General features: G+C 44.9%; 1 protein-coding gene across 8 annotated transcripts in view; it reads right to left on the reverse strand.

Moving 5' to 3' along the window:
• Astn2 (astrotactin 2) overlaps positions 1-26,026 on the reverse strand; it is an 854,736-nt gene extending 828,710 nt beyond the window's left edge. For 7 of the 8 annotated variants that reach the window (XM_090330513.1, XM_090330512.1, XM_090330508.1 and 4 more), the window contains exon 1: positions 25,431-26,026. In XM_090330513.1, coding sequence (XP_090186639.1) covers positions 25,431-25,917 — 487 coding nt within the window. In that variant the 5' untranslated portion in view covers positions 25,918-26,026. Of the gene's footprint in view, positions 1-1,095; positions 1,127-25,430 lie in introns of those variants that run through there. The other variant, XM_090330514.1, reaches the window with a different exon arrangement.
• Positions 26,027-26,243: the final 217 nt, after the last annotated feature.

The raw sequence follows: 26,243 nt of genomic DNA on the forward strand, positions 1-26,243 counted from the left end.
TACACCTGTGATCCAAAATCGAAACTCTCCCATCACAGCCCTGGACTGCTAGGCTGGCAATGGTGTGCAGCTCTGTGTTTATCCTGGGCATTCTTTTTTCTTTTTCTTGTTGGTTTTGGGGCTTGAACTCAGGACCTGGGTGTTGTCCCTGAGCAATTTCCACTTTAGGCTACTGCTCTACCACTTTGAGCCACACCACTACTTCCAGTTTTCTGGTAGTTAATTGAAGCTGAGTGTCTTGTAGACATTCCTGCCATACTTAAGTTTGGACCATGATCCTCAGACCTCAGCCTCCTGAGTAGTTAGGATTATAAGTTTGAGCCACCAGTGCCCAGCTGAGTATTCTTGCTTCCTAATTCTTCTCAAATCACATGGGGCCCCAAAACATAGCTGCTTACCTTGCTCTCTATAACCTGTAACAAAGCTCATAAGCTACCCTGCTGTCCTGGGTTGTGAACTGGTTCAGGTAGTGTACAATAGGCCAGAATTTGGTCACAGTTATCTAAATATCTAGGGTTATTCTTCATGCATCTGATGTTAGTGACCTTTATTCACCATAAAATAGGAGTATGTACAAAGAAACAAGTGTAGCCATGATGCCAGGAATTAGAGCTCAAGCCAAATAATCACACACACACACACACACACACACACACACACACACACACTCCATAAATGTATAACCTTATCCTATTGTGCCACTCTGATGGCATGCCTGTTCTGTTTCCCTCCCAGAGAAGGATGAAAGGAATCTTTTGCAATTTTTCCTGCTTCAAAAAGCACATGTGAATCTCCTATTTCTACATCACTCTTCCCTTGGTTCACAATCTAAAAGCAATTTAATTTCCTATATGAAAGCAGCAGCAAAGGAGACTGTCAGTGGGGGAAGAGGACTTTAGGGTGTTTTCCCCCTCTCTTTAAGCCTTCTCATCGACTACAAAGCTGTTTCCAACAGTAGCAGAAGTCACTCCCAAGACAGTTGAAGTAGAGGGGAACACACAAATCTAATTGCATTAGACTCCAATTTGACCAAGCAATCACTAACTTTATTACAGAGAAAGAAGATAAAATGTGACAGAGACAAATTTAACTCACCCTTTTCTACACTAGCAAGCAGGACACAGGCCACCACGTGGAGCTGCGAGGCAAACCAAAGGAATGTTCCAAGGCACATGAAGGAAAGCATTTAAGTTTCACAACCCCCTTGAGAGACTAGAAATGGAGTACCAGTCACCTCTATTTCCTAACTCCAGGCATACCCCACACTCTTTCCTGGCTGAATCTGACTTGCTACTATGGGGCAGGAAGAACTAGCATATTAAGCTTTTAAGATCTACTCATTGATTCATTCATTCATTCTTGCCAATATGTACTGAGTAGGCCTTATGAATCAAGTAAATAGCTTGACCTACAAGGACACCACATAATAAATATGTACAAATCAACACCTACAGGTAATGTGGTTACTTGAGTGAGGAGGGAGGAAAGACTAGGGGGAGGCAAGGACATAGCAAATGGGGATTAAGATCCAATGACCAGAGAAGGTCTCTGGGGTGCCTCCAACAACACAGGTTGCAAGTGGAGCCAGCCAAGTTCTGGAATGGCAGCAACTATCCATCCCAACTGTACCTCTGTATCACCTATATTGCTTGTGATCAAAAATAAACAGAACAGTGTTTGGGCCTGACTCTCTTGTTATTCTGTTTTTAACTGGCTCAGATCCCAACTAGTATTTGTTGTTACAGACTTTAAATGTCGTAAAGTAGTTTCAGGTATCCAGAAAAATGGATGGTAAAATACAGAGTCCCTTACTCTACCTCTCCAGCCACAATCAACACGTGTATTATTCACATCTTGTTACAACTGATGAACCAATACCAATGCATTTTGAGTAACTAAAGTTCATAATTTACATCGGGCTCATTTGTCATATATGTGTGTATATATATATATATATATATATGCACGCACACATGCGCGCGCGCACACACACGCACACATATAAATACTGGGACTTGGGTTAGGTGCCTCATGCTACCCCTCCACTTTCTTGTTTAAACAAGTGCTCTGCCACATGAACTATGGCCTTTTCTGGTTGGCCTTTTTTTGCCCCCTCCCTTACCAATATGCTTTGAAGGTTGCTCTGTGTCTTTCTGTTTTCATTACTGAAAATATTCTGCTCTTTTGATGTATAATAATCACTTAACCATTCTCCTATTTGCAGACAACTTGTTTCCTTGTAGGTTTTGGCAAGTCCAAATAAGATTGCTGTCCATGGTCATGGGCAGGTTTCTGTGTGGACATACTTTCTTGGTTCATTTGCATAAATGCCATTAGGTTCCATGGGTGAACCTTACGGTAAGAGCATGCTTACTTTTATGAGGAATTGCCAAACTGATTCATACTGCTAGACTCATACTGATTTCATTAGCAGAGGGTGGATTTCCTGAATCTTGGTATTCTTTTTTACAGGCTTCCCAAGAATTGTAATGTACAACTAAGTTTGGATACCTCCTAGGCCTTTATGAGAGACTTGAACATTTCATTACAAGGACAATGAGAAGATACCAGTAAGTCAGGCAGAGGTTCATCAGCGCTGCGATTTGAACATGGATTCTGGCTGCTTATGGGAAGGGTTGGTTGTATTAGATGGGAAGTAAGAGAGTCAGAGAGACCAATTAAGAAACTATTGAATTACAGGTTAGAGATGACAATAGCCGGTGCCAAGGCAGAAATGGGGAGGGAGGAAGGACGATGGATTCCAAAGATATATAATTGATAAGTCTTGATTATAGGTTGAAGGTTGAAGTAGAGAGAACAAAGGAAGAAATTCAACGATTACAAGAGATACTTCCAATTCTACAATTTTATCATACAGAATAATGGGTTTCATTATGACAATCTCCTACATGGATCAATGTAGATCTACTCTATTCATATTCCGTCATCCTCCTTTGTCCTCTACTCTCTCTTACTGGTCTCAGAAATGCAATCCCCCTTTTATCTTGATGATTTTGTTTCCTTTTAGAAATAGATTCCAAATATGAGGAGAAATGTGCCATCTGTCTTTCTAAGCCTGGCAGGAGAAAATTTAAGTCCATCTTGCAAATGGCACTTAAGGTTGCTGAGTGTTTTCTCATTTTCTTGTTCTCCTTTTCCTTTTCTTCCCCTTCCTTTGTCTTATACTTCTCTTTATTTTGCTTCATTTAATACTAACAGTTATTTTTCTGTGCATGTACTGGTATTAGAGTTTGGGACTGGGTACTTCCTTTGGGCTTTTCATTCAAGGCTGGCACTCTACCGCTTGAGCTACATCTCCACCTTAGGCTTTTCTTGGTAGCTAATTGGAGATACAAGTTTCATGGACTTCTTTATCCCAGGCTGGCTTGGAACTCTGATCTTTAGATCTGAGCCATCTGAGTAGCTGGGATTATAGACATGAGCCACCAACACCCAGTTTACCAATTTGGTGACAAGGCCTGGCCTTGTGCTTTTATATTCAGGGCTAATGCTTTGCCACTTGAGTCACAGTCCCATTTCCAGATTTTCAGTGGTTAATTGGAGATAAGTATCTCAGAGACTTTCCTACCTAGGCTGTCTTCAAATTGCAATCTTCAAATCTCAGCCTCTAGAGTAGCTAGGATTACAAGCATGAGCCATAAACACACAGCACCAAAATGCTATTTTTACAGACCATGTACCTCATTAAACATTTGCCCTTCCATATGCCCTGACTTGCCTATATCAACAGAATAAATCATATTGGGAGTATGTTATCTTGGCTCATACCTTCAACAGTCAATTACAACCCAAGGTTTGGAAAGGATGTTCTCTTAAAAGGGTTTAACAGCCTTGCAAATTTTCCTCTGAAACTCTTTGGAAGATATTTTAAAGTCCCGAGGAATGCAGCTTTAAAGAAAAGAGCTAGCAGTGAATAGTGCAAGAGTTACAGAGTGGGTAAAAAGGGGGAAGGTCCAGGGTCATGAAAAAAAGCACGCAATATTCAACCAAACAGAAATGACACAGCTACGATCTCTCTGCCAGCTGCTCTTAAAAGCCCATCTTCCAGCTACACTCAAGGTCATGGTCAAAGACATTGGATTAAGTAATCATGGAGGTTGCCAAGATCACTCCAGTCCTCTGGAATCAATCACATTTGACAATAGTGGAACCCGTCAGACACGCAGAGGCCCTGAAATCCAAAGGAAGCTAGAGCTTGCCCAAAAGTCCACATGTGCTTTTTCATTGGCAGTAAATACCACATTACAATGTCTGGATGGGAGTTGTGGCAACCACCACTGAGTGTTGCAGATGGGTTTTGCTGGTTCACAAGGAACTTTGAGACATTTCTCTGGTGAAAGTGAGGATAGACAGGAGTGACATGTCTGCTCACAGATTCTAAAGAAAATTTGAGGTAGTTAGAGTCAGACAGACTGAAAAAGATGGACAGAAAGGGAGAAACACAGCCATTAGAAAGGGTATGTGCGTGCACACGCACACACACACACACACACACACACACACACACACACACACACCTCCAACAGTACAGGGAGGAAAATGTTGACAGTAAGAGAAAGGGAGGCAGACACTAAGGGAGATAAAGGGGAAGGAAGAGAGGTCAGCAAGAAAGTGAAGAAGAAAAGAGAAGAATGGCCATGGCTCGGGTTGGAGAAGGGGTGGGGGGAGAGCAGGGAGATTTGCACATTCCATTCTCATGCCATCACAGGAAGGAGGAGCTTTCGGGAGTTCTCAACAAAAACTCATAAATCCTCCACGAAACACCAGTGGAAGCTCAAACCTGTGCGTTCATGTCAGACAACTCCATCTGCATTTGTTTCTCTGAGACTAAGAGCTCCAGAAGGCCCCTTTCCCTGAGGGCCAGCTGCTGAAATGATCAGCCTGTGGGGTGTGGGTGTGGGGGAGAAAGAGATGGGAAGGAAAGGCATGGGTGAGGGATGACCCATCAGGGAACTCAAATTCCTACTGGTAAGTGTGATTCATGAGTTAATCTAAAATATTCTGAACTACAGAACACACTAGACTTTGCAAATTAAATCTTATGATGCAATATTTTTGTTAGCAATCCCCAGTAGGTTTAAAAATAAATCGTTTTGTACTTCTTCCTTAAAATTAGATTCTTGTGGGGGTTAGAGGTTCCACACTTAATTGCCACAAACGTCAGGTTTTTGGTGTTTGGTTGGGTTTTTTTTTTTTGCCACTTTTAGGCTTGAACTCAGGGCCTGGGCACTGTCCTTGGGATTTCTCAAGGCTAGTGCTCTACCACTTAAGCCACATCACCATTTCCAGCTTCTTCTGTATATGTCGTATCAAGGAATCAAACTCAGGGCTTCATGCATGTTAAGCAAGCACTCTACTATTAGGCCATGCTCGCAGTCCTAGGAGTCAGTTCTAACATTTCTGGGTAGCTACTCAACAGGTCCTGAGCAAGAGGAGAGGGGGAGGGAGGGATGGAGGAAAGAAGGGAGGGAGGAAAAGAGAGACCGATTTTAAAGGATAGTAGGACACTTAGACGACTCTCTTTCTGTATTACTCAAGGTTTTTTATAAATGGGACTGTCTCAAAGACCATTCAGTAATGGTAGACATGTCTCAACTCTGTGGTGTAGCTACTCACTACATCCAGTTATTATCAAGACTTACCTTAGGTAAAATTTAGTCCGTCACTTTAGGTATACTTCAAGTGCTTAAGAGCCACACAAGGTTAGCCACATTAGAATATGCACAGAGAAGACAAAATAAGACATGCTAAAGACTGACCTACACAGAAGAGATTTCCAGTGGTGCACTTCCTTTAAACAACTAATGTTTTAACAAGATCAATACCAGGAAGCTAGAACATGTATTGAGGTAAGTTTGGTTGCATTGGGCAAGAGAAGAATACAGATGTGTTGAGCCCTTTTATTGAAGATTTGGATACTCGAAGAGTTTACTATGACTCCTATAAGCCATTGTGAAGCTTCTGCAGATCCCAACTGAGGGAAAACCACCTGTGAGAATGATTCCTTGGACAGCATAGAAAATATCAACCAGACTGGGACTTTGGCATGGCATTAGGAAAGACTGATGAGAGAAAAAAATACAGCATGCTGTGAGGAGGGTAGAAATGAAGGAGTAGCCACTATGGGAATACAATATAGAAAGCTATTTGAGCATCTTACTTTGTCCTAAATAAGAAAGGAATCCAAAAGTCTAACTATCATTGTGGAAAACACATCCCTAAAGTCATTTTCTCTACCAATTTCTTTGCAGGAGAAGAATGATCTAGGAAAGGTGAGTTTTTTCAAAATTATTTGCCAGCCCATTAACTTATACTGCAGGATCCCTTTCTCTAATGTCACTTCTACTGACTATAGCCCCTCATAAACCCCCAGGGTAGAGTCCCTGAGAATTGAGCAAAAGAAAAATAGCAGGGAATGGGAGGGGAGAGGGGGGAAGGAAAAAAATGAGATGAAGAGAAAAGGTATTTAAAAAACATGTGCTGGGGAAGTCAAAACAAATTCCCAGCCATTCCTGCTAGAGGAGACTTTATGGGGTGAGACGTCCTCAAAATGGGTTTTGAATTATATTCTGCACCTCATAAAGCACAGGAACTCTTGGCAGTCGGCTCCTACAAGCTGCCCTCTCATTACCTGTCCAACTCTCCCTGGCCTGGAGGCATTCTGGGAAATCAGTGGAGACAAAAATCATTGGGTTGGTATTCCTGTTTAGAAGCAGGCTCAGTCTCCTGACTTGATGCAAGGCCCAGCCTTCTCTGGGCCTTATCCTCATGTTGCACCATAACATGGCTAACTGGTATGAGGCCCAGGGAACTGTAAGTTTGGATGGCCTGGAACATAGGCAGAGTTACAGAAAGCCCTAAAGAAGTACATTCAAGAGGAAGAAAAGAATGGAGGGAAAGTCATAAACTGTAAGGGTCCTATGACATGATCCCAACTCACCACAGAGCTTCTGTTTCTTCTTGAATATCATTTTTAGACAAAATCATATCTAGAGGGCCAACCAGTCCAGATGCTATAAGTTAATGACTCTGTGAATCAGACATGGGTATGTATTTCAAAAGCTTCCAGGCCTCCAAATTGCATCTGGCATGTACACATCACTAAGGAGATTCCTCCAGTCAAAGAATTTGCACCTAGTTGAGCTGCACTTTTAGAGGGAGTCAATTTGTTTTCCTAACTTGCTGACGTTTGCTGAAGATGTTTTATTTTTTTTTATCATTTTAGAATTTAATGGAATAGAATCCAAATAAAAAACTTATGAGCAACCAAAGAAAAGTGGCTTGTATGAGAAGAAAGTTGATTTTACTGGTTTTTTTTTGTAAAGTCACTTAAATATTGATAGTGAGTGAGGTCAGGTGTGACAACTATAAAAGTTTAGAAAAGAATCATAAAACTGTAAAAGAATTACTTGGCAAGCATCCTGAATCTCTCATTCCTATAATGAAAGCCAACACTGGAGATCATTTTTGATGCATTATGAGCATAGTTTATGTAAGAGGTGACATAGGACTGTAGTCAGCTGACCCAGACTCAAAGAGATGGCCTTAGGCCTACATCCAAAAAATTGGCAAATGTATGTATATTTATGTATTTCAGGTTAAAAATGAAATTTTAGGGTATATCTATTATTTTTTTATGATTCTCTACTTTATTAGACTTTCTACTAACTGACCAACTGCTAACCCAACTGGCCAGAGAAACAAGGATTTCCCAGGTAAGCAATGCTTCAAACCCAGGCAGCCTTCTCTGAAATAAGTTTGTCTCTCTGCTCAAGTGAGACATTTAAAAAAAGAAGAAAATAATTGCTTTATCAATCATGTCAAACACTGTGCCAGAAAGAAAGGGATACCCGCCCCCAACTTTTTAGGATAATTATTCCCCATCACCTCTCCTGCTCAAAGTTCATATTCTTCTTTTAGTTCTCTAGACAGAAAGAATGATCAGATTTATGTCTCTCTATGCATCTCTCTCTGTCTCCTATCTATTTTATGTATGTGGGTTATGGCTATACATATGTGCTACGTGTGTACAGATGCAAGAATGGGTGTTTTTCATGAATCAGGTAAAGAATTCTGAGACCTGAAGGGAATGTAGAAGTAGATATCACTGCCTGGTTATGTTCAAGATGGCTTTGTAATGCTGGCTTAATGTTAAATATAAGATGGCCAGTGAGCTTTCTCTGATAATATATTCTTCACAAAACATGGCAGAAACATTAACCATCTTTCTAATACATTGCACATGGGAAATAGATATTTAGTTTGGATATAATGCCCATGTTTGCAAAAACCTTTTTCTCCAAAACTATAAAATTTCACAATTAAATGAAGCCAAGTATTATGGACAGAGAAAAGTAGAGCATTTCTCTTTCTATTTTCTTGTATTTTACTTTTTGTTTGTTTCTTGGTGATACTAGACTTTGAACTCAGAGCCTTTGGCTTTCTAGGAAGGTAATCTGCTACTTGAGCTACCACCATCCTGTTTTCTTCATATTTTTGAATGAGGTCTTGCATTTATTCTCCAGCCCAGACTGCTATCCTCCTATCTAAGCATTCCATGTGGCTGGAATGGAAAGGACAGTCATGCACCACCACCCTTACTGAGAGGGAGGTCTCAAGAACTTTCTTTTTCCAGACTCAATTCCCATTGAAATACTCCTGATCTCCACTTCCCAAACAGCTAGGATTCTAGGTATGAGACACTGAAGCAGAAAAAAAGTAGAGCATGACCTCGGGTGGAATCCAGAGCAACACACACAGCTGATTCCTCATGGAAGTCAACTGTCAATTAATACCCGAGTGAGCTGCGGTACATCAGACTTGCAGAGGGACTATGGCTGAGTCAACTCCCTTTTGTTGCTGAACTGAATGGAGGTGATTCCTCTGACTTGTTATACATTCCAGATCCCACAAGGATCAGGATCACTGCAAATCATTTCTTCAGGAGGACTTCTGGGGAAGGAGGCTCACAGAAGGACAGACTGTCATGTCTGTTTGTCTTTCTTTCCCTCCCTCCCTTCCTCCCTTCCTCCCTTCCTCACTTCCTCCCTCCTTCCCTCCCTCCCTCCTTCCTTCCTTTCTTTCTTTCTTTCTTTCTTTCTTTCTTTCTTTCTTTCTTTCTTTCCTTCCTTCCTTCCTTCCTTCCTTCCTTCCTTCCTTCCTTCCTTCTTTCTTTCTCCACTGTAGGACTTGAACTCTAGGCCTGAGGACTGCCCCCGAGCCCTTGAGCCACAGTGGCATTTCCAGTTTTCTGGTCGTTAATTGTAGATAATAAGAGTCTCATGGACTTATTTTTTTAGTACCGAGGCTGGCTTTGAACTGCAATCCTCAGATCTCACCCTCCTAAGTAGCTAGGATTACAAGCGTGAGCAACCATGCCTCCCCACCCCCACTCCGATTAAATAAAATGGATTTTGTTTTAGTTTTTTGTCAGTCCTGAGGCTTGGACTCAGGGCTGAGTACTGTCCTTGGACCTTCCTCAAGGCTAGAGCTCTACCACTTGAACCAAAGCACTGCTTCCAGCTCTTTCTGTGTATGTGGTACCAAAGAATTGAACCCAGGGATTCATGCATGCTAGGCAAGCATTCTACCATAGGCCACGCTTCTGGTCCATATTTTCTTTTTTCTTTTTCTTTTTTTTTTTGCCAGTCTTGGGCTTAAGCTCAGGGCCTGAGCACTGTCCTTGGACTTTCTCAAGGCTAGAGCTCTACCACTTGAGCCTCAGCACCATTTTCGGCTTTTTTCTATGTATGTGGTACCAAGGAATCGAACCCGGGTCTTCATGCATGCTAGGCAAGCACGCTACCACTAGGCCAAACTCCCGGCCCCTCTGGTCCATGTTTTCTTGTATAACATTCCTAAACATTCCTTGTTACAATAAGCTTGTATTCCTTTTGTTCTTTTGTTTCAACAAAAAATTAGGGTTAATTTACTAAATACACACACACATACAAACACACATACTAGCTGATAGAAATTATGCTATGAATACGAAAGACAAATCATGTTGAACTTAGAAAGCTGACAGACTAGCTAGAAGACAATCAGAGACACAATGGTACCTGGAAAATATGGACCAATGCACAGAATGCACTTAGAAAAGGTTCATGAAAGAACCACCCTAAGGAGATACAGGAAAATGAGCTTAGAAGGTGTGAACTCCAGGTTGAATCCTAGAAAATGACATATATATGCATACTTCTATTTATTTACATATTTAAATAATATATGTACAGCATATCTTATATGTACATACAGATGCTCATACAAATGGACATTGACCATAAAGTGCAAATAATCTCAATTGTAAAGAACCATTCATATCTGTGTTTGTTTTGGGGCCAGGAGTTTCCAATGTATGTATGTGAGAAGAGCTTAGATGGTACATGATGGTAAAACTGTAGTAGTTACCTCCTTACTTTTCTAGGAAGACTTCAATAGACAGCATTACTCTAGATTTCCATTCATGACAGCAAGACAATTTCCTTTTGGAAACAAACGCAGCTAATCTCATTTGCTCTGTAACCTTGTGTAATAGACTTGCTCTTTCCAAATAACCATCTCTTCATCTGTAAGGTAGAGGCTACTAGACATACTCATGGAAAGGTGTTCTGTAAGTGAAAGTGTACAAATGTTATTCGGACAGAAGGGGAGGTCTTTGCACTTTTACACAGGCAAGGACTACAATGGAAGGACAACCAAATGGCTAACTACAACAGCTTTGCTCTCAGCAAAGATGCTGAAGTCTTCAGGTGAACTGGTTCACTTTAAGGAATATGAATAAAATTGGTCACCATGCTAACCCCCTGATTAACGAGTAGTGACTCAAATCGAAGGCTATGCCTGGGTGATTGATTAGCATTGTCTTTCATGGATACAGAAGTACAGAGTGACAGTATGACCACACATCCTTTCTTTTCCCTCTTTCTTTCTTTCTTTTGTTCTTTCTTTCTTTCTTCAAATCTATACTGAGTGCTGACTCAGCTCCAGGCATCCAGCAGCAAACTAGACTGGACTATTTTGCTTTCATGGCATGTCTGATATCATTTAGTCTTCCCCAGATTTCTAAAAAACAAGACTCTGGCAACCTTTGCTTAATCATGACTGTCATCTATTTGAAGTCCCAGGGCAAATCCATGGCAGAAACAGAACTGGAATCCAAGGTTTTGTCTCTGAACCCAGCACAGCTGTGTACTTCCCAGACTTGGGGAATCTGCTCTGCTTTATAAGCAGTGCCCAGCATCTTTGTGAGTCCCCATTCTGCTTACCTGTTCTCCCTGGGGGGTGCGGGAGAGTCCTTCTGTTCTCCATCTAGAAGCCAGGATGCTAGTGGATGGGGGTAACTCCTTAGAGGCCACTGGGGTTTGGAGAAGAGTTTTAAAAAGAGCAGGAGAACAAAGGGCAGAGAGAAAAGGAGAGAAGGAGGAAGCCAGGGACAGTAGGAGGCCAGCTATTGGCAGACAAGTAATTGGCTACTTGGAGCGGTCAGCTTCTGCAGTCTCCCTCCCTGGGGGAGGCTAAAGAGAAAGTGAAGAAGGCTCCCATAACAAATTAGTGTGAGACTAGGCTGGAAAACCCGTTACACCAGGATTCAAAGTGGAATGTTTGATCTTCACAGGCTCCAGGAAGGATGGAGAGCAGAAAGGGGAAAGAAGCAACCCCAGCCTCAGATGCAAAGCTCCTGCAGAGCCCACAGAGGTGACAAGAAACCCAGAGATTACTAGAGGTCATATCATCACATTCAAGATAGGCAACATCCCAGAAAGGGAAATGAGTCAAACAGAATACCCAGAAGAACTGGATCTAAGTTTCCGTCTACTCCATCACAGTATTCATGATCACATGAGGTGTCTGCCTGCAGGACTTCTTTGGAGTATCCTAAACTCTCTCCAACTTCAGGAAAGGTGGGAAAGGGGGCTGTTAATGACATTGAGGCACAGGTCTATTTACTTGTACTTGTCTAACAAATAAGTAGGTGGCATTTAGGAACAGCCAGACACCAGTCCACAATTCTTCATAAACAATAGTTCCTGGAGTATCCCTTTGTCCACTAATGAATGCAATAGAATAAGCCAAAGAGAGGGCTTCCCTCTAAGGTGCTATAAGTAACTTGATCACAAATTCCTGCCCAGATTACTTAACAACTACTGAAAAATGTGTCCTGAAAGGTCAGCCAGCCAAAACATGACCAAGACTCCATGATTTCCAGGATCTGTCAGTAACAGACTTTGTAAATAAATGGGATTTAAAAAAAAAAACATGGGCAAAGAGGTAGGCAAGGATTGTGTTTTAGCCAAGGAAATCAATTTAGAGGAGGTAGTATTTGTGTTTTGTGATCCAGAAAGAGAACTGTGACAGATAAACTCAAGAGAAGGCAAATCCCACAGGATTTGACCCCTGTATTTACATGTGTCAGATGCCACAAGGACATGTGTCAGATGCCACAAGGAATCTCATTTGTATAGCAGTACATGCAAACAAAAACAAAAACAAAAAAAAAAGAAAAAAAAAGAGATTTTTTTTTCCCTAAGAGAAATGAGAAGCAATCAAAAGTTTTATACAGTGGAATATCAAGAGCCAATCTGCCTTTCGGGAGAGATTACACTGGCTACTGTCTGGAGCCAAGGTTGGCCAGCTTTATTTTTGTTTTCATAAAGAAAAAATTAATACATATCATGTTAAGTTTTGCAGGCCAGTTTCTCTCTATGTGTGCCAGGCACTGCCATCACAAGTTGTCAACACACACAATGCAGAGACAAATGATCCCAGAGTAGTCCCAGCAATTTCTGTTTTATGGCACTGATATCTGAGTTCCATATACTTATTGCATAAAAGAAAATTCTGTTTCTAAATTTTCTAACATGTATATGTGTGTGAGAACTAGCTTATAGCCATATATAACCAATCTGAGGGCTTAATGTGATCTTTTAACCATGTATTATATAGCAAAAAGCAAGGTCAAGGAAAAAAAAAAAGCAAGGAAACTATTTGCCAACTGTTGTTTTCAAGAGGTTAGTTGGAGATAAGAGTCTCAGGCCCTTTTGTGCCTGGGCTGGCTCTGGACCTTGATCCTCAGATCTCAGCCTCCTGAGTTGCTAGGATTACAGGCATGAGCCACCCACACCCAGCATGTTGCTGGTTTGTTTGTTTTTTTTTTACTGGAGCCAGATTCTTACCCCAAACATCCAACTTCTATCTACTGAATATAGCTGAGATTATAGGCATATGTCAACGTACATGGCTGAAAGCTCATTGTTCACCTTCAAAAAATTTTCTGAGATATGGGAGATGGATGAAAGAGCTTGAGAAGGGAGGCAATAAAGTATCTACAGTGTGCTGGCCAAAAAGAGAGAGAAACAGGGGGTTCCTGGGGTTTCCAATTAAAATACAGCATGTTCAATTCAGTTTCAAGTAACTAGTGAAACTTTGGCTGAGATATGCCCCGGATACTTCATTTAGAACAAACTTATACTAAACAAACATTCAGTCTTTTTGTCTGTCATTCAAATTTACCTTGGCACCTTGTCTTTTATTTTCTAAATCTGTCAATCATACCAGAGGTTGCTAAAAAAAATGGAATAGGGCTTGGAATATAAAAACAAATCTCTAAATGTGAGGGAAGCAAGCAAAGGCTTGTTGGAAGTCTAGGAATAGGCCAGTAGCACAGAAGTTAACTCACCGTGATGGCCTTGAAATTTTGTTCTTAAAGAACAATAAGGGTACTTGGGAGGAAGACTGTGTTAAGTAATCAGGCCCTTTCCTCTTTATGGATCCCAGAAGACCCTGGCTCAGAACGTCTTAAAGAATAAATCAAGGAAGTTAAAGCAAAGGCAGCATACCATAAGGATATGACTCTCCACCCCCACAGGGATCCCTGGAATGGAACTCTATTTTTAGGGTCATAAGAGGTCAGGAATGTTGGGTAAAGAACCAATCCTTCCCTAGAACAGTCAACCTTGCACTTGGCACCTGACTCACAGGGTGCTGTTTTTCAGCTATGTGTGAGTAGACTGGAGCTGTCTCCTTGTACCTTTCCTTGCTACCCCGCCCCCTTCCCTCCTCCGCCCACAGCCACAACTGAAATGATTCCCCAAAATGCAGCTATTACTGTGACTGGAAATCTCTTTACTGCTGATTCTGCTAATGGAAATGTTCCTTCCCTTCTCAGGCTGCTTGCAAAACCACTCGTGACTTTCCTGGGTGCCTGAGAGTAAAGGCTTTGTCAGCCAGCCACCAACAGAAAAGAGAAGGATCTATCCCGCCCCTCACACCCACCAGCTTCAGACTCAGCCTTCTGGGTGCTTCTCTGGGCAGGGAACTGTCCTCACACAACCCCAGAATCCCCCACTTCCCTCATGCCTCCCCAGAGTCAGAGAGATCAATGGACAGTTTCATCCTTTCTGCATTTTGCTGGGGAGAAGAAAAAGAGAGGGAGGGGAAAGGGATAAACAGAGCAAGCTGGAGTAGAAAGAGGGGGAAGGGCAAAGGGAAATCACATCATTATTTATGTATACCTCCACCTCCTTGCAAATAGAAAAGGATTCCAGGTGGCAGAGACGCAGAACCCAAACTGTGTCAGACACTGGAGTGTGGGCCTGCACACACTATCTCAGTCTAAGTAAAAATCCTGCACAACACTGGACTCTCAGTAGGATGTGGTTGATGGTAAAGTCTCCAATATTAAATACAACCCATCAACCCTGACTGTGATTAATATTATCCTTCCTTCACTTTATGGATGGATAAGCAGAGGTTCACATGGAAATTCTATGTCAGAAAACAATGGTATTGGGGAAATTCAATCCCAGGGTTTTGGTATATGTTTTACTTCTGCATACCATCTGTCAGTCAAGAAGACCAGGGCTAGTGACTGGATTTTGCCATGGGATCTTGGATAAAAATAAAATGTACTTCATTTTGCTGTGACTGATTGAGGAAGTTGGTCTGGAGCTAAGATATTATCAACTCCTAAGATTATGAAATAACGTATATTATTAGAGTCTTACAGCACGATACTCAGCACATCACCTTTTTATGTAAAACATATATCTCTTTATCAAGATGGAAAAAAACCCAAGATTTCTAGAGAGCACAGAAATCCAAATTTGGAATTGAAGGGTGATAAGATAGTGTACCTAGCTGCTGGGTACTGTAGCTCAAGCCTGTAATCCTGGCCACTTGGGAGGCAGAGATATGAAGAATCACAGTTCAAGGCAAGCTCTGCCATAAAAGTTTAAAAGAACCTATCTCAACCAATGGTTGGGCAATGCTGTGCAACCCTATCATTCCAGGTTACTGGGATAGCACACTGGGTAAACAAAGTGTTCTGTGCCTACCATCCAGCCACCACGGTCAGTAACAACAAGAGAATCACAGTTCAGGTCAGCCTGGGCATAAACTTGACATCAAAATAACCAACCAAAAGTGAGCCGGAAAAGTGGCTTATAAGCAAAGATGGGGCTCTTGGTTCCAAACAGAATACCTTCCTTTTCCCCCTCCCTCCAAAAAGAACATCTAAACAAATAGGTTTTATATCCGAGACACCAGTGTCCTAACTGTTATTAGAAAGAGCATTGAGCTTATATAAATTCCTGGAAGGCGTAGATCACAGGTTTCCAGTACAAGACTGAAAATAACATAAGTTGAGAAATTCCTTAAAGATTGAGAGAAAGGAAGAGGAAGAGGCAGAGGAAGGGAAGAATGGGGAGAAGAGGAAAGATGGAGGGAGGCAAGAATGGTGAGGGAAGAGGGGAAGAGAAGACGTAGAAAGATAGGAATTTGCTTGTCAAGCAGGTTTGGAGATAACCAGAAGCCTCGAGGGAATATGTCACCAAATGTAGAGATCTCAGTGTAGCACAAGAAGGAAAAGAATCTGGGGAGATGCTGAATCAGCTGCTGGCGGCACGGAAGCAAGGTGCTCAGTCCTGTAGGCCTGCGAAGCTGTCACACTCAAAGTGCCTGCCGAAAAAATGTCTGCAACACCTTGCTACTGAGAAGGAGAAAGAGATAAGAAATAAAAGAAGGGCCAAGCACAGTGGTACATGACTATAACTCCAGCTGCGTGAGAAGCAATGATCAGGACCCATTACAGATTGAGGCCAATCCGGGGAAGCAAAAATGTTACCTTGACTCCCATTTCCACAAACAAGCCACATGAAGTGGTTCATGTCTATAATCTCATCTACACAGGAGGAAAGGGGAAAAGTACCCTTTGCAACATTTTCAAGACTGGGAGAACAGAGGTTACATAATCAGGCAGATCCAGGATGGACCAAGGTTAGCTGTAAACACCTGTGTGGTCTCAGGAAGGTTCCTTAACTCCTCTGAGAGCAAGTGAACACCCACAACAGAGGATGAACTGTGTCGGTCATGGGAAAATTAGATGATGGATTATATAGCATGGGAAATGTGCAAGAAATGGGTAATCATCCTCCTCAACTCCTCTGGATCCACGCTACTCCTGTTCTCTTCCCAAAGATGGGAGAACACACACACACACAGGCTTAACTATAATGACCTCCACTTTGACATCTTTACAGAGGTGGTTTTGTTTAGCGTCCCAGATTGTTCCTACTTTTGACATTTGAGGATCCCAGAACATGGTATATCATCATCCCCAGATGTTCCCTGGCCCTATGTGTACCACTGTATGTAGTTTCCAGTCTTTTACAGCAAGTTAAGTTCTCCCCACAAACCCAGCATCCTTTCCTTGAACCAGAATGATTTCACAGCCCTGCCTACCAACATGTAGATGAAGAGGAGATGGGAGAAGGTGGAGGGAGTATCAAAGTGAGTGAAGAAGTAAGGTCCTGTGGAAGAGGGGCCCAGAACAAGGAGGGAGAAGTGAGATTCCAACAGTATGTGTTTCCAGTTTTGCCCCACATGAATTCTCTGATGAGACATGGCAAACACAGGGTACCAGTTATCTAAGATCTGCTGTACACTCAGACATGCCAAATACAAGATGAGTGGCTGCAGCTCTGGAGGCGAAGCAGGTCTATTTGCTGTTCAGGGGGACACAGCCCAGCAGACTGGATAGCAATGCTGAGAGAATGCTGTAAGACAGCCTCCACTCTGCTTCTACTCCTAGCCGCCATCCCCTCTCACTGCAACAAGCTCCTCTAGGAATTCCTCCTCCTCAGCAGAGCAGCCCATGAAACTGAAATGTAATTTAGATCTTGGGCCTCTTCTCTTAAAAATTCTGCATAGCTTTCCACTGTGCTCAGAGCCAAAGTCCAAATCCTACAGTCATCAATTACAGCTCCACACTTTTCTTCTCAATCCTTCTATGACCATCCTCAGCAACCTTCCCTTAGGCCCTTCAACAAGCCATGTGTGCCGCCCAGTCAGGTCATGCTGGGGCTCGTCTAGATTTCCTAGATAGATATTCCTTCCCTAGATATTCTTGGCTAAGCCTTTCATCTGTCAAGTCTGTGTTCCCATCTCACATTTTCAATAAGTTCCTTTCACTCAACACTACTTGATATTAAAACTGATAGAGTCGGAGAACTCCTGATTCTCATTTCCCTCTTTTCTTTTTTTAAAAAAAATTATACAATTTATCATGTTTTCACATATTACAGGGCTTATTTATTTATTGTGTTTACTGTATTTTTTCCTAGGGCAATAACAGAGACGTAGCACGCACATGTGCTTACAGTTGCATGCTTCCTGCACCCGTGAGTCCTTGGCTTTTGTTCTCTTTTAGTTTACAAGCACCGACAACAGTGTCTGACCAATCGTGGACGGTCCACCACTTCCAAACATCTGCCTACTGCCATAGTGGCCCCAATAAGTTAAAGACTGGCACCCAGGGGTTCATAAAACAGGCTTCAAAGGTAAATTGACACTTGAGTTTATTCAGTCTTGGAAGATAACAAGGAATTTTTCCAGGAGGTCTAGGGGCAATTGTAAGATGAAAAGAAAGTTCTTGACACAGGATCATCTGGTAGAGTATGACATTGGCCCTTGAACTACAGTAGAATGTTTGACCTTCACTCTAAAAGCAATAAAGAATGGAAAGGTGCTTTCAAAGTTCATAACTATGATAATGTTCAGGCTTTTAATGATATCTTTCTATCAGCTAGAGCAAGACAAACCTGTGCATTGACATGAAATAATAGTAGAGAGAAAAACTTCTGAGCTGACAGTAGCTCTGGGCAATGAAAATCAAGAAATTGGTTCTTCTTTTTTAGCTAGAACCCTATGGCTTATCACGTTCAATACCCTTGCCAAATTTCAACAACCATATGGTATGGCTTGTATGTTCTAGCATGCCAGTAAACAGGCTAGAAATACTCTTGTCATGAAGTTTCAATTGTGTAGTCACTGCTCCCCCCACTTCCATTCAAAATGGAGGTCTTTCTGGAGGGACTACTATACACAAGAAGTATAGTTAGGGAAAAACTAGTGAAATCCTTTCTAGACAGCCAAACTGGAGGACAGGACAAGCACTGCTGCCTGCTTCCTTCTGGGGCAGAGAGCCAGAAATTCTGCAGGATGGAAGGAAATTCAGCTCTCTCCCTATAGTTAATCTGCTGTTGCCACTAGCTGGCCAGTATAAGAACTTGGGAAAGCATCGGCCCTCTAAAGGAAGCAATCCCTCTCAAGCTGCTCCCATCCCCAAAAAGTACGGGATACTTCTTTTTCTTGCTTAGAGAAAAACAGTGATCTTTCTCCCATCCCCAAAGATAATTGAGGCCCAAAGGCAATGAAGCTTTCCCTATCCATAGAACAAAATCCATCATCTCTAGTGGTTCAGAGATGGAATCAACCTGCTGGAAACTTGGGCAGGAAAACAAATAAATTTTTCCTAAGAAGATTTTTCTTCTTTTTTGGGGGGGAGGGGTGAGGGGAGGAAAGAGAGACATATATTAGGAGATTCAGCCAAGTTACAGATACCCACATCCAGTTCCTAAGGCAAGAGGTCCAGCACTTTGAGGAAAAAAAGTAGGAGTGAAGATCTTTGTGTTTATTAAGCATGAACTATGGGCATTGGCGTTGGTTCTTTCCTTGGTCTGGACCTTGGCATTACGATGCAACATGGAAACAGAATCAATGTGTTCTGAGAGTCTGTGGTATTGAATGCCCATCCAAGAGGACTATAACTCATTTCAGGTTATCACCCAAGATACTTCGAAGAGCCTCCATCTTCCCTCCCCCTCACACATGTTACCAGATGGCAGACAAAGTCAAGTATCTACAAAAACAGGAGGTGAGAAGCTGCAGACTTTGCAAACCTCTTGCCACCTTTATTACATAAAGTGCTATCAAAGGTCCTGTGATCATCAGGCCATGCTCTGAAAAACAATCAGGCTCTCCAGAGCTTGCCCAGCTCTGCTTTCTTACTGATATCATTCCCCTCCTCCACCCTACCCCAACAGCAAATCTGGTTGGCCTGCATGGAATCTGAGGCTCTCTAGCAGCTAAAATGAATCTTCCCTTCCTCTGGCCCCTTCATCTTCTCAGTAACTCTGCACTTTCTGAATGCAAAGAAGGCAATTCCTCTTATTTGTTTTTTTAATATAGGCTTCATTAGCTGGAAATGGGACAACTTAGATCAGAGATCACTTATCTTTCACGTCCCACGTTGGGGTGTGAAGACACAAAATTGCAGAAACTAGAAACAATAGAACTAGTCTATACATAGAGCATTTTTATTTGTTTGTTTGGTTTGAGATAGGGACTCAGCACATAGCCCAGGTTGGCCTGGGATTCATTCTGTAACCCAGAATGACTTGTCATGCATAATTCTTCTGCCATGGCCTCTATCCTGCTGGGACTACAGGCATGCATTATCACCTCACTCAGCTCCACTGTACTCCACTTGCACATTGTTTTAAGCCTGACATTGTTTCACAACAAAATACATCTCTTCTGTATCCCAGCATTTCTCTCTCACACACGCATAACAAAGAAGAACCACAGGAAGTGATGCTAGTGATGATTCTGTTACTGGAAATCCTTATAGCAGACAGAACTTTTGTTAAGTAAATGATTTTGCTTCCTTCCAAATAAAAGGTGTGAATGTTCAGAATCAAAGCAGACACTGTAGAGGATGTAGGGTTCAAATACCACCAATACCTTGGGGCTCCCTACTCTGCCTGCTCAAGTGCTCCTGTGGCTGCAGCGATATTTCCATGAACATGATCTAACCACCACTGGTCAGCAGCACATTGGCATGCTGGACAGCTCCAAGGGTGTGCCTGCCCCTAGGGGCTCTGCTTAGTTCTCTGCACTTTCCATTATACTTCAAATCAGATCCCCCAACAATACCATATTTCTCATTGTGTTGATAATTGAAGGACACTTCGACAGCCCTTGGTGACTTGCTGCACTTTAGTTCCATGCCAAGCCCCCCAGCAACCTTTTATGGCCATGTATAGAGAGCCCCTCACTCATTCAAGGGGCGTCTCTCATTGAGTAATCCATGTTGATCTGTAATTCAAAGGAACCTTTGTTAGGCTGACAGAGTTGACATTTCACACTGTATCTGTCTCATACAACCAGGCCAGTCAGCTTCTTGCTGCAAAGAGCATCTTTGGGGACAGACCATCATAATCATGCAAGACCCACTAGCATGGGTGCATTTAAAGATGTAGTTCTAAATGGTTTTTCTTTCTTCACAGCCCTCCCCTTCATGCAGCACTTACTGCCCTCTTGTTGGGTTTTACACTAAAAGGCAAATTAAGAAATGTTGACAAGCAGTAGTTATATAATATTATTACTTGTTCCATTTGTGTGTGTGTGTGTATGTGTGTGTGTGTGTGTGTGTGTGTGTGTGTGAATCAAGGCAGGTAGTAGTAGTCTGGTGTGGACACTCTCAAAGAGAGGAAAACATGGCACTTCTCTGCCTGTAGGCACAGAAGCTAAATCCCTAAGCAGACTCAAGGGCTGCCTGGGGGCAGATGAGGACTGAGTGACACGGGGCTCACCTCAAAAGCCCTGTGCTGCTGCCACAGTTGTTCCTATTCAAAGTCTTCCTTTTCAATCTATCTTTCTCCAACACCCCCGTTACCAGCAAAAGAAAACAGAGGGAAGCAAGAGGAGCTAGTCAGTCATGGAGTAGGTCAGGGTGCTTCAAGTTCATAGAATTTTTACACTCAAGTATTATTTTAGGTCTCATCTACCCACTCCTATTATAGCATAAAGAACAGAAGCTCTGGGGGATAAATGACTTGTTCAAGGTCACATTGAGCCCAGAGGAGATTTCCAGATTCTAATTAACATTAAGTTCCTCAGCTACCTATTAGAAGTCTATTTCTTCATTTATTCTTTTAAACCTTCAATGCCTACCTTAGTTTCTTTCTGGCTCAGCAAGTGTTCCTAGTCTTGCCTAAGTCTTCAGAGATATCCTTCTTTGTGGCTATCTCTCTCTGTCACTCATTGGTCCCACCATGTAGAATGTCCTTAGATATCCCATAAGCCAAGGCACATGGAATTTGGGGGGGTTCACTTGGGGTGATTTAATGTATTCTTCACTTTTGAACTCTCAGATTTCAGCTCACTAATACAAGCAAAGTAACCAGGGAGAAAAGCCCTTGTCTTGATGACAAGAATGCTTGTCCAGGGCCAGGAGTTTGGCCTAGTGGTAGAGTGCTGGCCTAGCAGGCATGAAGACCCAGGGTTCGATTCTTCGGTACCACATACATAGGAAAAAGTCAGAAGTGGTGCTGTGGCTCAAGTGGTAGAGCTCTAGCTTTGAGAAAATCCAAAGACAGTGCTCAGGCCCTGAGTTCATGCCCCAAAACTGGAAAAAAAAGGAAATAAGAATGTCTGTCCACTCAGTACCATGCCTGATATAAATGGAATATTTGGTTCAGAATGCCAGTTTTGCAAGTGCCAAGAATGTAGGTGTTTAATGGTTGGGTACTGTAGTTCCAGGACAACTGTGTCCTTACAATGTGACTTCTGACTACTTCCTTATTTGACCTCAAAAAGTGCTTCCATATCTGCCAAATGAGAATAGCAGGAATGGCTGCTCTGTATAATTATACATAAATGAATCATAGAAAGCAAAATTAAAATTCTACAGCATTATGTTAAGGATCCAGTTACTGCTAGCTCTTCCTTGATCACATTCAGTGAAACTCAGTTGGTCAATGCCATTCACTTATAAACTAGATTCTGAAAACAGAGGCGCAGGCACAGAAAATAGGAGACTGTCCACAGGAAGGAAATTTCGTGCTACAATAACAACAATCCAGGCAATAGTTCAAAGAAGAGAGCCCAAATGGGGTGAGTGAGGACCAGGTAGGGAGGTGACTTTGGTGTGCACGCTTACTTTGAGGTCCCCTAGCTGGATTTAGGGTAAAATGGGAAGTCTACCTTTTATTTGTTAGCCATCTTTACTTATAGGGATGTTTTATGACCGGCAATGCTGCCTCTCCCACCCCCAAATCCAAGTCAGACAGATGGGCTTTGACAGACACTACCACCCCCTAGTGGTAGCTCTACACTCCCCAGGCAGGACTGGCCAGGTTTGGGCTCCAACTTAGTCCATCCAGCTGAGGCATACCATCTCCAAAACCTCAGACCTGACAAACACAGACTACCATGAAAGTCATTCCTAAGTCACCGGGAGCCAGGCAGGATATTTAAAAGGTCTGGCGATGGGATGGGCCTTGCCTGGAGACCTGGGGGGAAAGCATGGTCATAAATAATGCATACCCTCCATTCTTCCTCATGGCTGCCACCAATCCTGTTGTGCCAGCCAGCCTGGTCCTCCCAGAGCTCATTGTGCACTCGGTGTTTACATATAAACAGTCGAAGACCCACACAAATAAAAAGCCCACGTCTCCCTACACAGCTCCTGCTATACCCTACCATCTGGTAACTACCTCAGCTAGCCAAATCCCTGCTGGGAAGGATCAGGCTGCCAGTCCAGGACCCTAGAGGGGGGTGGGGAGGGGGTGGAGGGTAGAACAGGTGAGAACCCAACTTGCTACTTGTTTCCAAACTTGTTTCCAAAGGGCTTTCTTGTAGTCAAGGAGAAGAGCACCTGGCCACTCCAGGGAAAGTAGGCCAGCCCCAAGAGCCCAACACTAAGGCTGTGAGTCAGAGAAAGGGAGGCTGCAAGACTCAAACTGATACTTGGGGGGGGAGGGGAGAGGGGTCAGGGGAGAAAATCCAAGATTTTCAGCTTCACACTCAACTCACCTTAGCTTCACCAACACCCAAGCCTTTGAAAGCCACCCTTTAAAAATGGCAAGGACTGTGTTAGCTCTAGGAATTTCGGGGCACCTCTCTAGCTGGCTGGACCTGGTTTCCACATCCTTGGGAAGCTGGAATGCTCTGGGGAGCTCACTGCCAAATCAGGCTGTACTCAAGGACCAATTCCCTTTCTCGCTTCTTTAGAAAGACTGTTTTGGGAGCATTTCTATTCCTAAGGCTTTCAGAGTATCCCAGAATACAGACGTCTCTGGATGGACAAGGGTAAGGCTGGAACTAAGTAGGTAGCAAGGGGATGGGTGTATCTTTGACAGGAACCCCTCTCCTCACCCCACCTCACCTTACCCCACAATCTATAGGGCAATTAGGAAATAGTGGTGAGTCCAAGACTAGCTGGGCGCACACTAGAGAATTCAACCAACAGTTTTCGGCTTCTTCTTTGGGCACGGGCTGCCCCAGGCTACTGGCTACTGATGTGTAAGCGTACCTGTGTTTGTGGTTGAGCTCAGCCTGCCATCTACTAAGTCACAGTCGCCTCTCCCATCTTACCTCCCAGAATGCCCACCACACTCAGGTGACAGCCTGGGAGGTGGGGGAGGTGGGGGGGGCAGGAGGGCTAAAGCAGAAGGCTCAGACTCAGGGAACCTGGCACTAGCTTGGAAGCAGCAGGCTCAAAGGCAGTGGTGGGAGGAGGAGGAAGAGGGAGAGAAGGGGGAGGGGGAGGCGGTGGTGTAGGTGGGAGGCCTGGAATTGTCACAAAATATTCTTAAACAACCAGGAGAGTGGAGTCTGTCCACCTTCCCTTGATTACTTTAGAAGGAGAACAAAGAGTTAATCACAGAGGATCTTAAAAATCCTCAGATACTAATCTCTGGCTGGGATCCTAAAGGCACAGGCATTGGGCACCAAGGCTCATCACCCCAGAATGCCCAAACCTCAACCTCCCCCAATGACAAGGACCACCCCCCCCCCAAGTCTCCCAAGAGCCCCTGGCGCCTTCTAGGCTCCGGTAGTTGGCCAGGCTCTGACAAGCAATCTAACCAAGTGCGCCCTGCGCCCCGGGGAGGGGAGGAGAGAAAGAGAGAGAGAGGAAGGGAGCTAAGCTGCGAGCGCGGGAGGAAGAGAGCTAGTGGGGGGAACAACATTTTTGTAAACGCTCTCCGAGATAATTAAGCTATCAATTACCCGGGTGGGAAATCAGCTGCGCTTCTCCCCGCTGCTCCATCGGAAGGGCCGACTCCTCCGGGACCGCGCCGGGGAGTCAGCAGGCAGCGAGCTGCTGGCGAACTTCCTGATTAACTTTTTCTGTGTGAGACCCCACCCCAACCCACCCCGTCCCCAAACAGTTTCTTCTCTGCCCCTTCACCTCCCCACCCCACACTCCTCTGGTCTGTAAATGATGATTAGTATTAGGAGTGATCTAGGAAAGTGAGCAGCGAGGATCAACCTGCCTTGGGGTGGAAAGGGAAAGGTGATGCCGAGGATTGGAGGGACTCTGTTTAAAAAAAAAACACACACAACAAAAAAGGAAAAAAAAGAAAAAGTAAAGACTTGGCAATACCCCCAAGTCCTCACGAATCAAGTCGGTTGATTCCAGTCAACCGAAAAAGCCCAAGCCCAAGCTCCTCGGAGAGGTAAAGCGACCGAGCCAAGGTCAACCGGCGCGTTTGGAGAAGCCCTGATGGTGTGCGAGCTTTTCCTTTCTTGCCTGCAAAGAGCGAGCTACTCTCTGGGCGACGCTGGAGAGGAGGGGAAAAAAACCAGTCCCGGAAAGGCAGAACCCACAAAACTCCTAGGAGCAAGAGAGAAAGGCGGGTTGCGGCACCCTGGGCGCGCAGGGACCGGCTTCACGGGTTTCGGACAGGGGTCTGCCCGACAGCCCCGACCCCGTCTGCGCTCGGGATTGGGGGTGGGTTCCTCCCGTGGGTGGGGAGTCCGGGCACGCCCCCGGGATCCCAGGTTACGCTGTCCCGGACCTTCGGCCCCGCACTCCTATCCAACCACCTGTGCGCCCTCGGGGTAAGGGTGGGAGGGCCTCACTTTTGCCCTGAGCCTGTCTCCCTGGAGGGGGGGTAACAGCCTGGGGCGGGGTCCCCAAGGCGCGCCCCCCCTCTCATCTCTCTCACAAGCATGCACATACTCGCCCGGCTCCACTTCGGGGTTCGCGGTTTCTTGGGACCCCCCCTCTCCTCTCCCTCCCCACGCCGCCTCCTTCTCCCGGGGCGCGCGCGCAGTCTCACCCAGGGTGAAGAAGGGCAGCTCGGTGTTGTCCAGGTCGTCCTGCACGGCGATGCGCCCGGGTAACTCGTTACGCACAAAGAGCAGGAGGCGCGACTCGGCGGCGGAGCCCGGAGAGCCCGGGGAGCCGGGGGACGCGGCGGCGGCGGCCCCGGCCCCGGCCCCGGCGCGGGCGCCACTCCAGCCGATGTCGCTGTCCCGCAGGGCGGGCAGCGTGGACACTGTGACGGTCTTGAGCCGGCAGGGACTGTCGGGTTCCCGCGAGGAGGAGGAGGCGGCGGCGGCGGCAGCGGTGGCGGCGCCGGCCAGCAGCGGCGGCGGCGGCAGCAGCAGCAGAAACAGCAGCAGCATCCGCGGCGGCGGCGGTGGTGGCGGCGGCGGTGGCGGTGGTGGTGGCGATGGTGGCGGCCCCCGGTGGAAGCCGAGCCTCGGCCGCCCCCGGAGCCCTAAGCTGGGGCCGGGGCTGCGCCGGGCGCCGGCGGCGGCCATGGCGGGAGGGGGGGCTGCGGTGCTGCGGGCGGTGGCGACGACGGAGGCAGAAGAGGAGGAAGAAGAGGACGAAGAGGAGGAGGAGGAGGAGACGGCGGACGCCGAGGCGAACCAGGACGGACGCCGGAGCGAAGCAGCCGAGAGAGCCGCTAGCCGGCAGCCCCCAGCTCCGGGCTCCGCCTCCCGATCGGCCCTGGACCGCCCCCCCGCGCCGCCTCCCGGGCCCCGCCGCCCGTCCCCCCCCTCCGCCCGCTCCCCCGGCCGACCCCGAGCGGTTCGGAGGCTCCGCCCGGCCTCCTGCCAGTCCCCCGATCGCGCCCTCTCCA

The sequence above is a fragment of the Megascapheus bottae genome, chromosome 3, assembly GCF_031878675.1.
Source record: "Megascapheus bottae isolate mThoBot1 chromosome 3, mThoBot2.hap1, whole genome shotgun sequence".
Classification (NCBI taxonomy): Eukaryota; Metazoa; Chordata; class Mammalia; order Rodentia; family Geomyidae; genus Megascapheus; species Megascapheus bottae.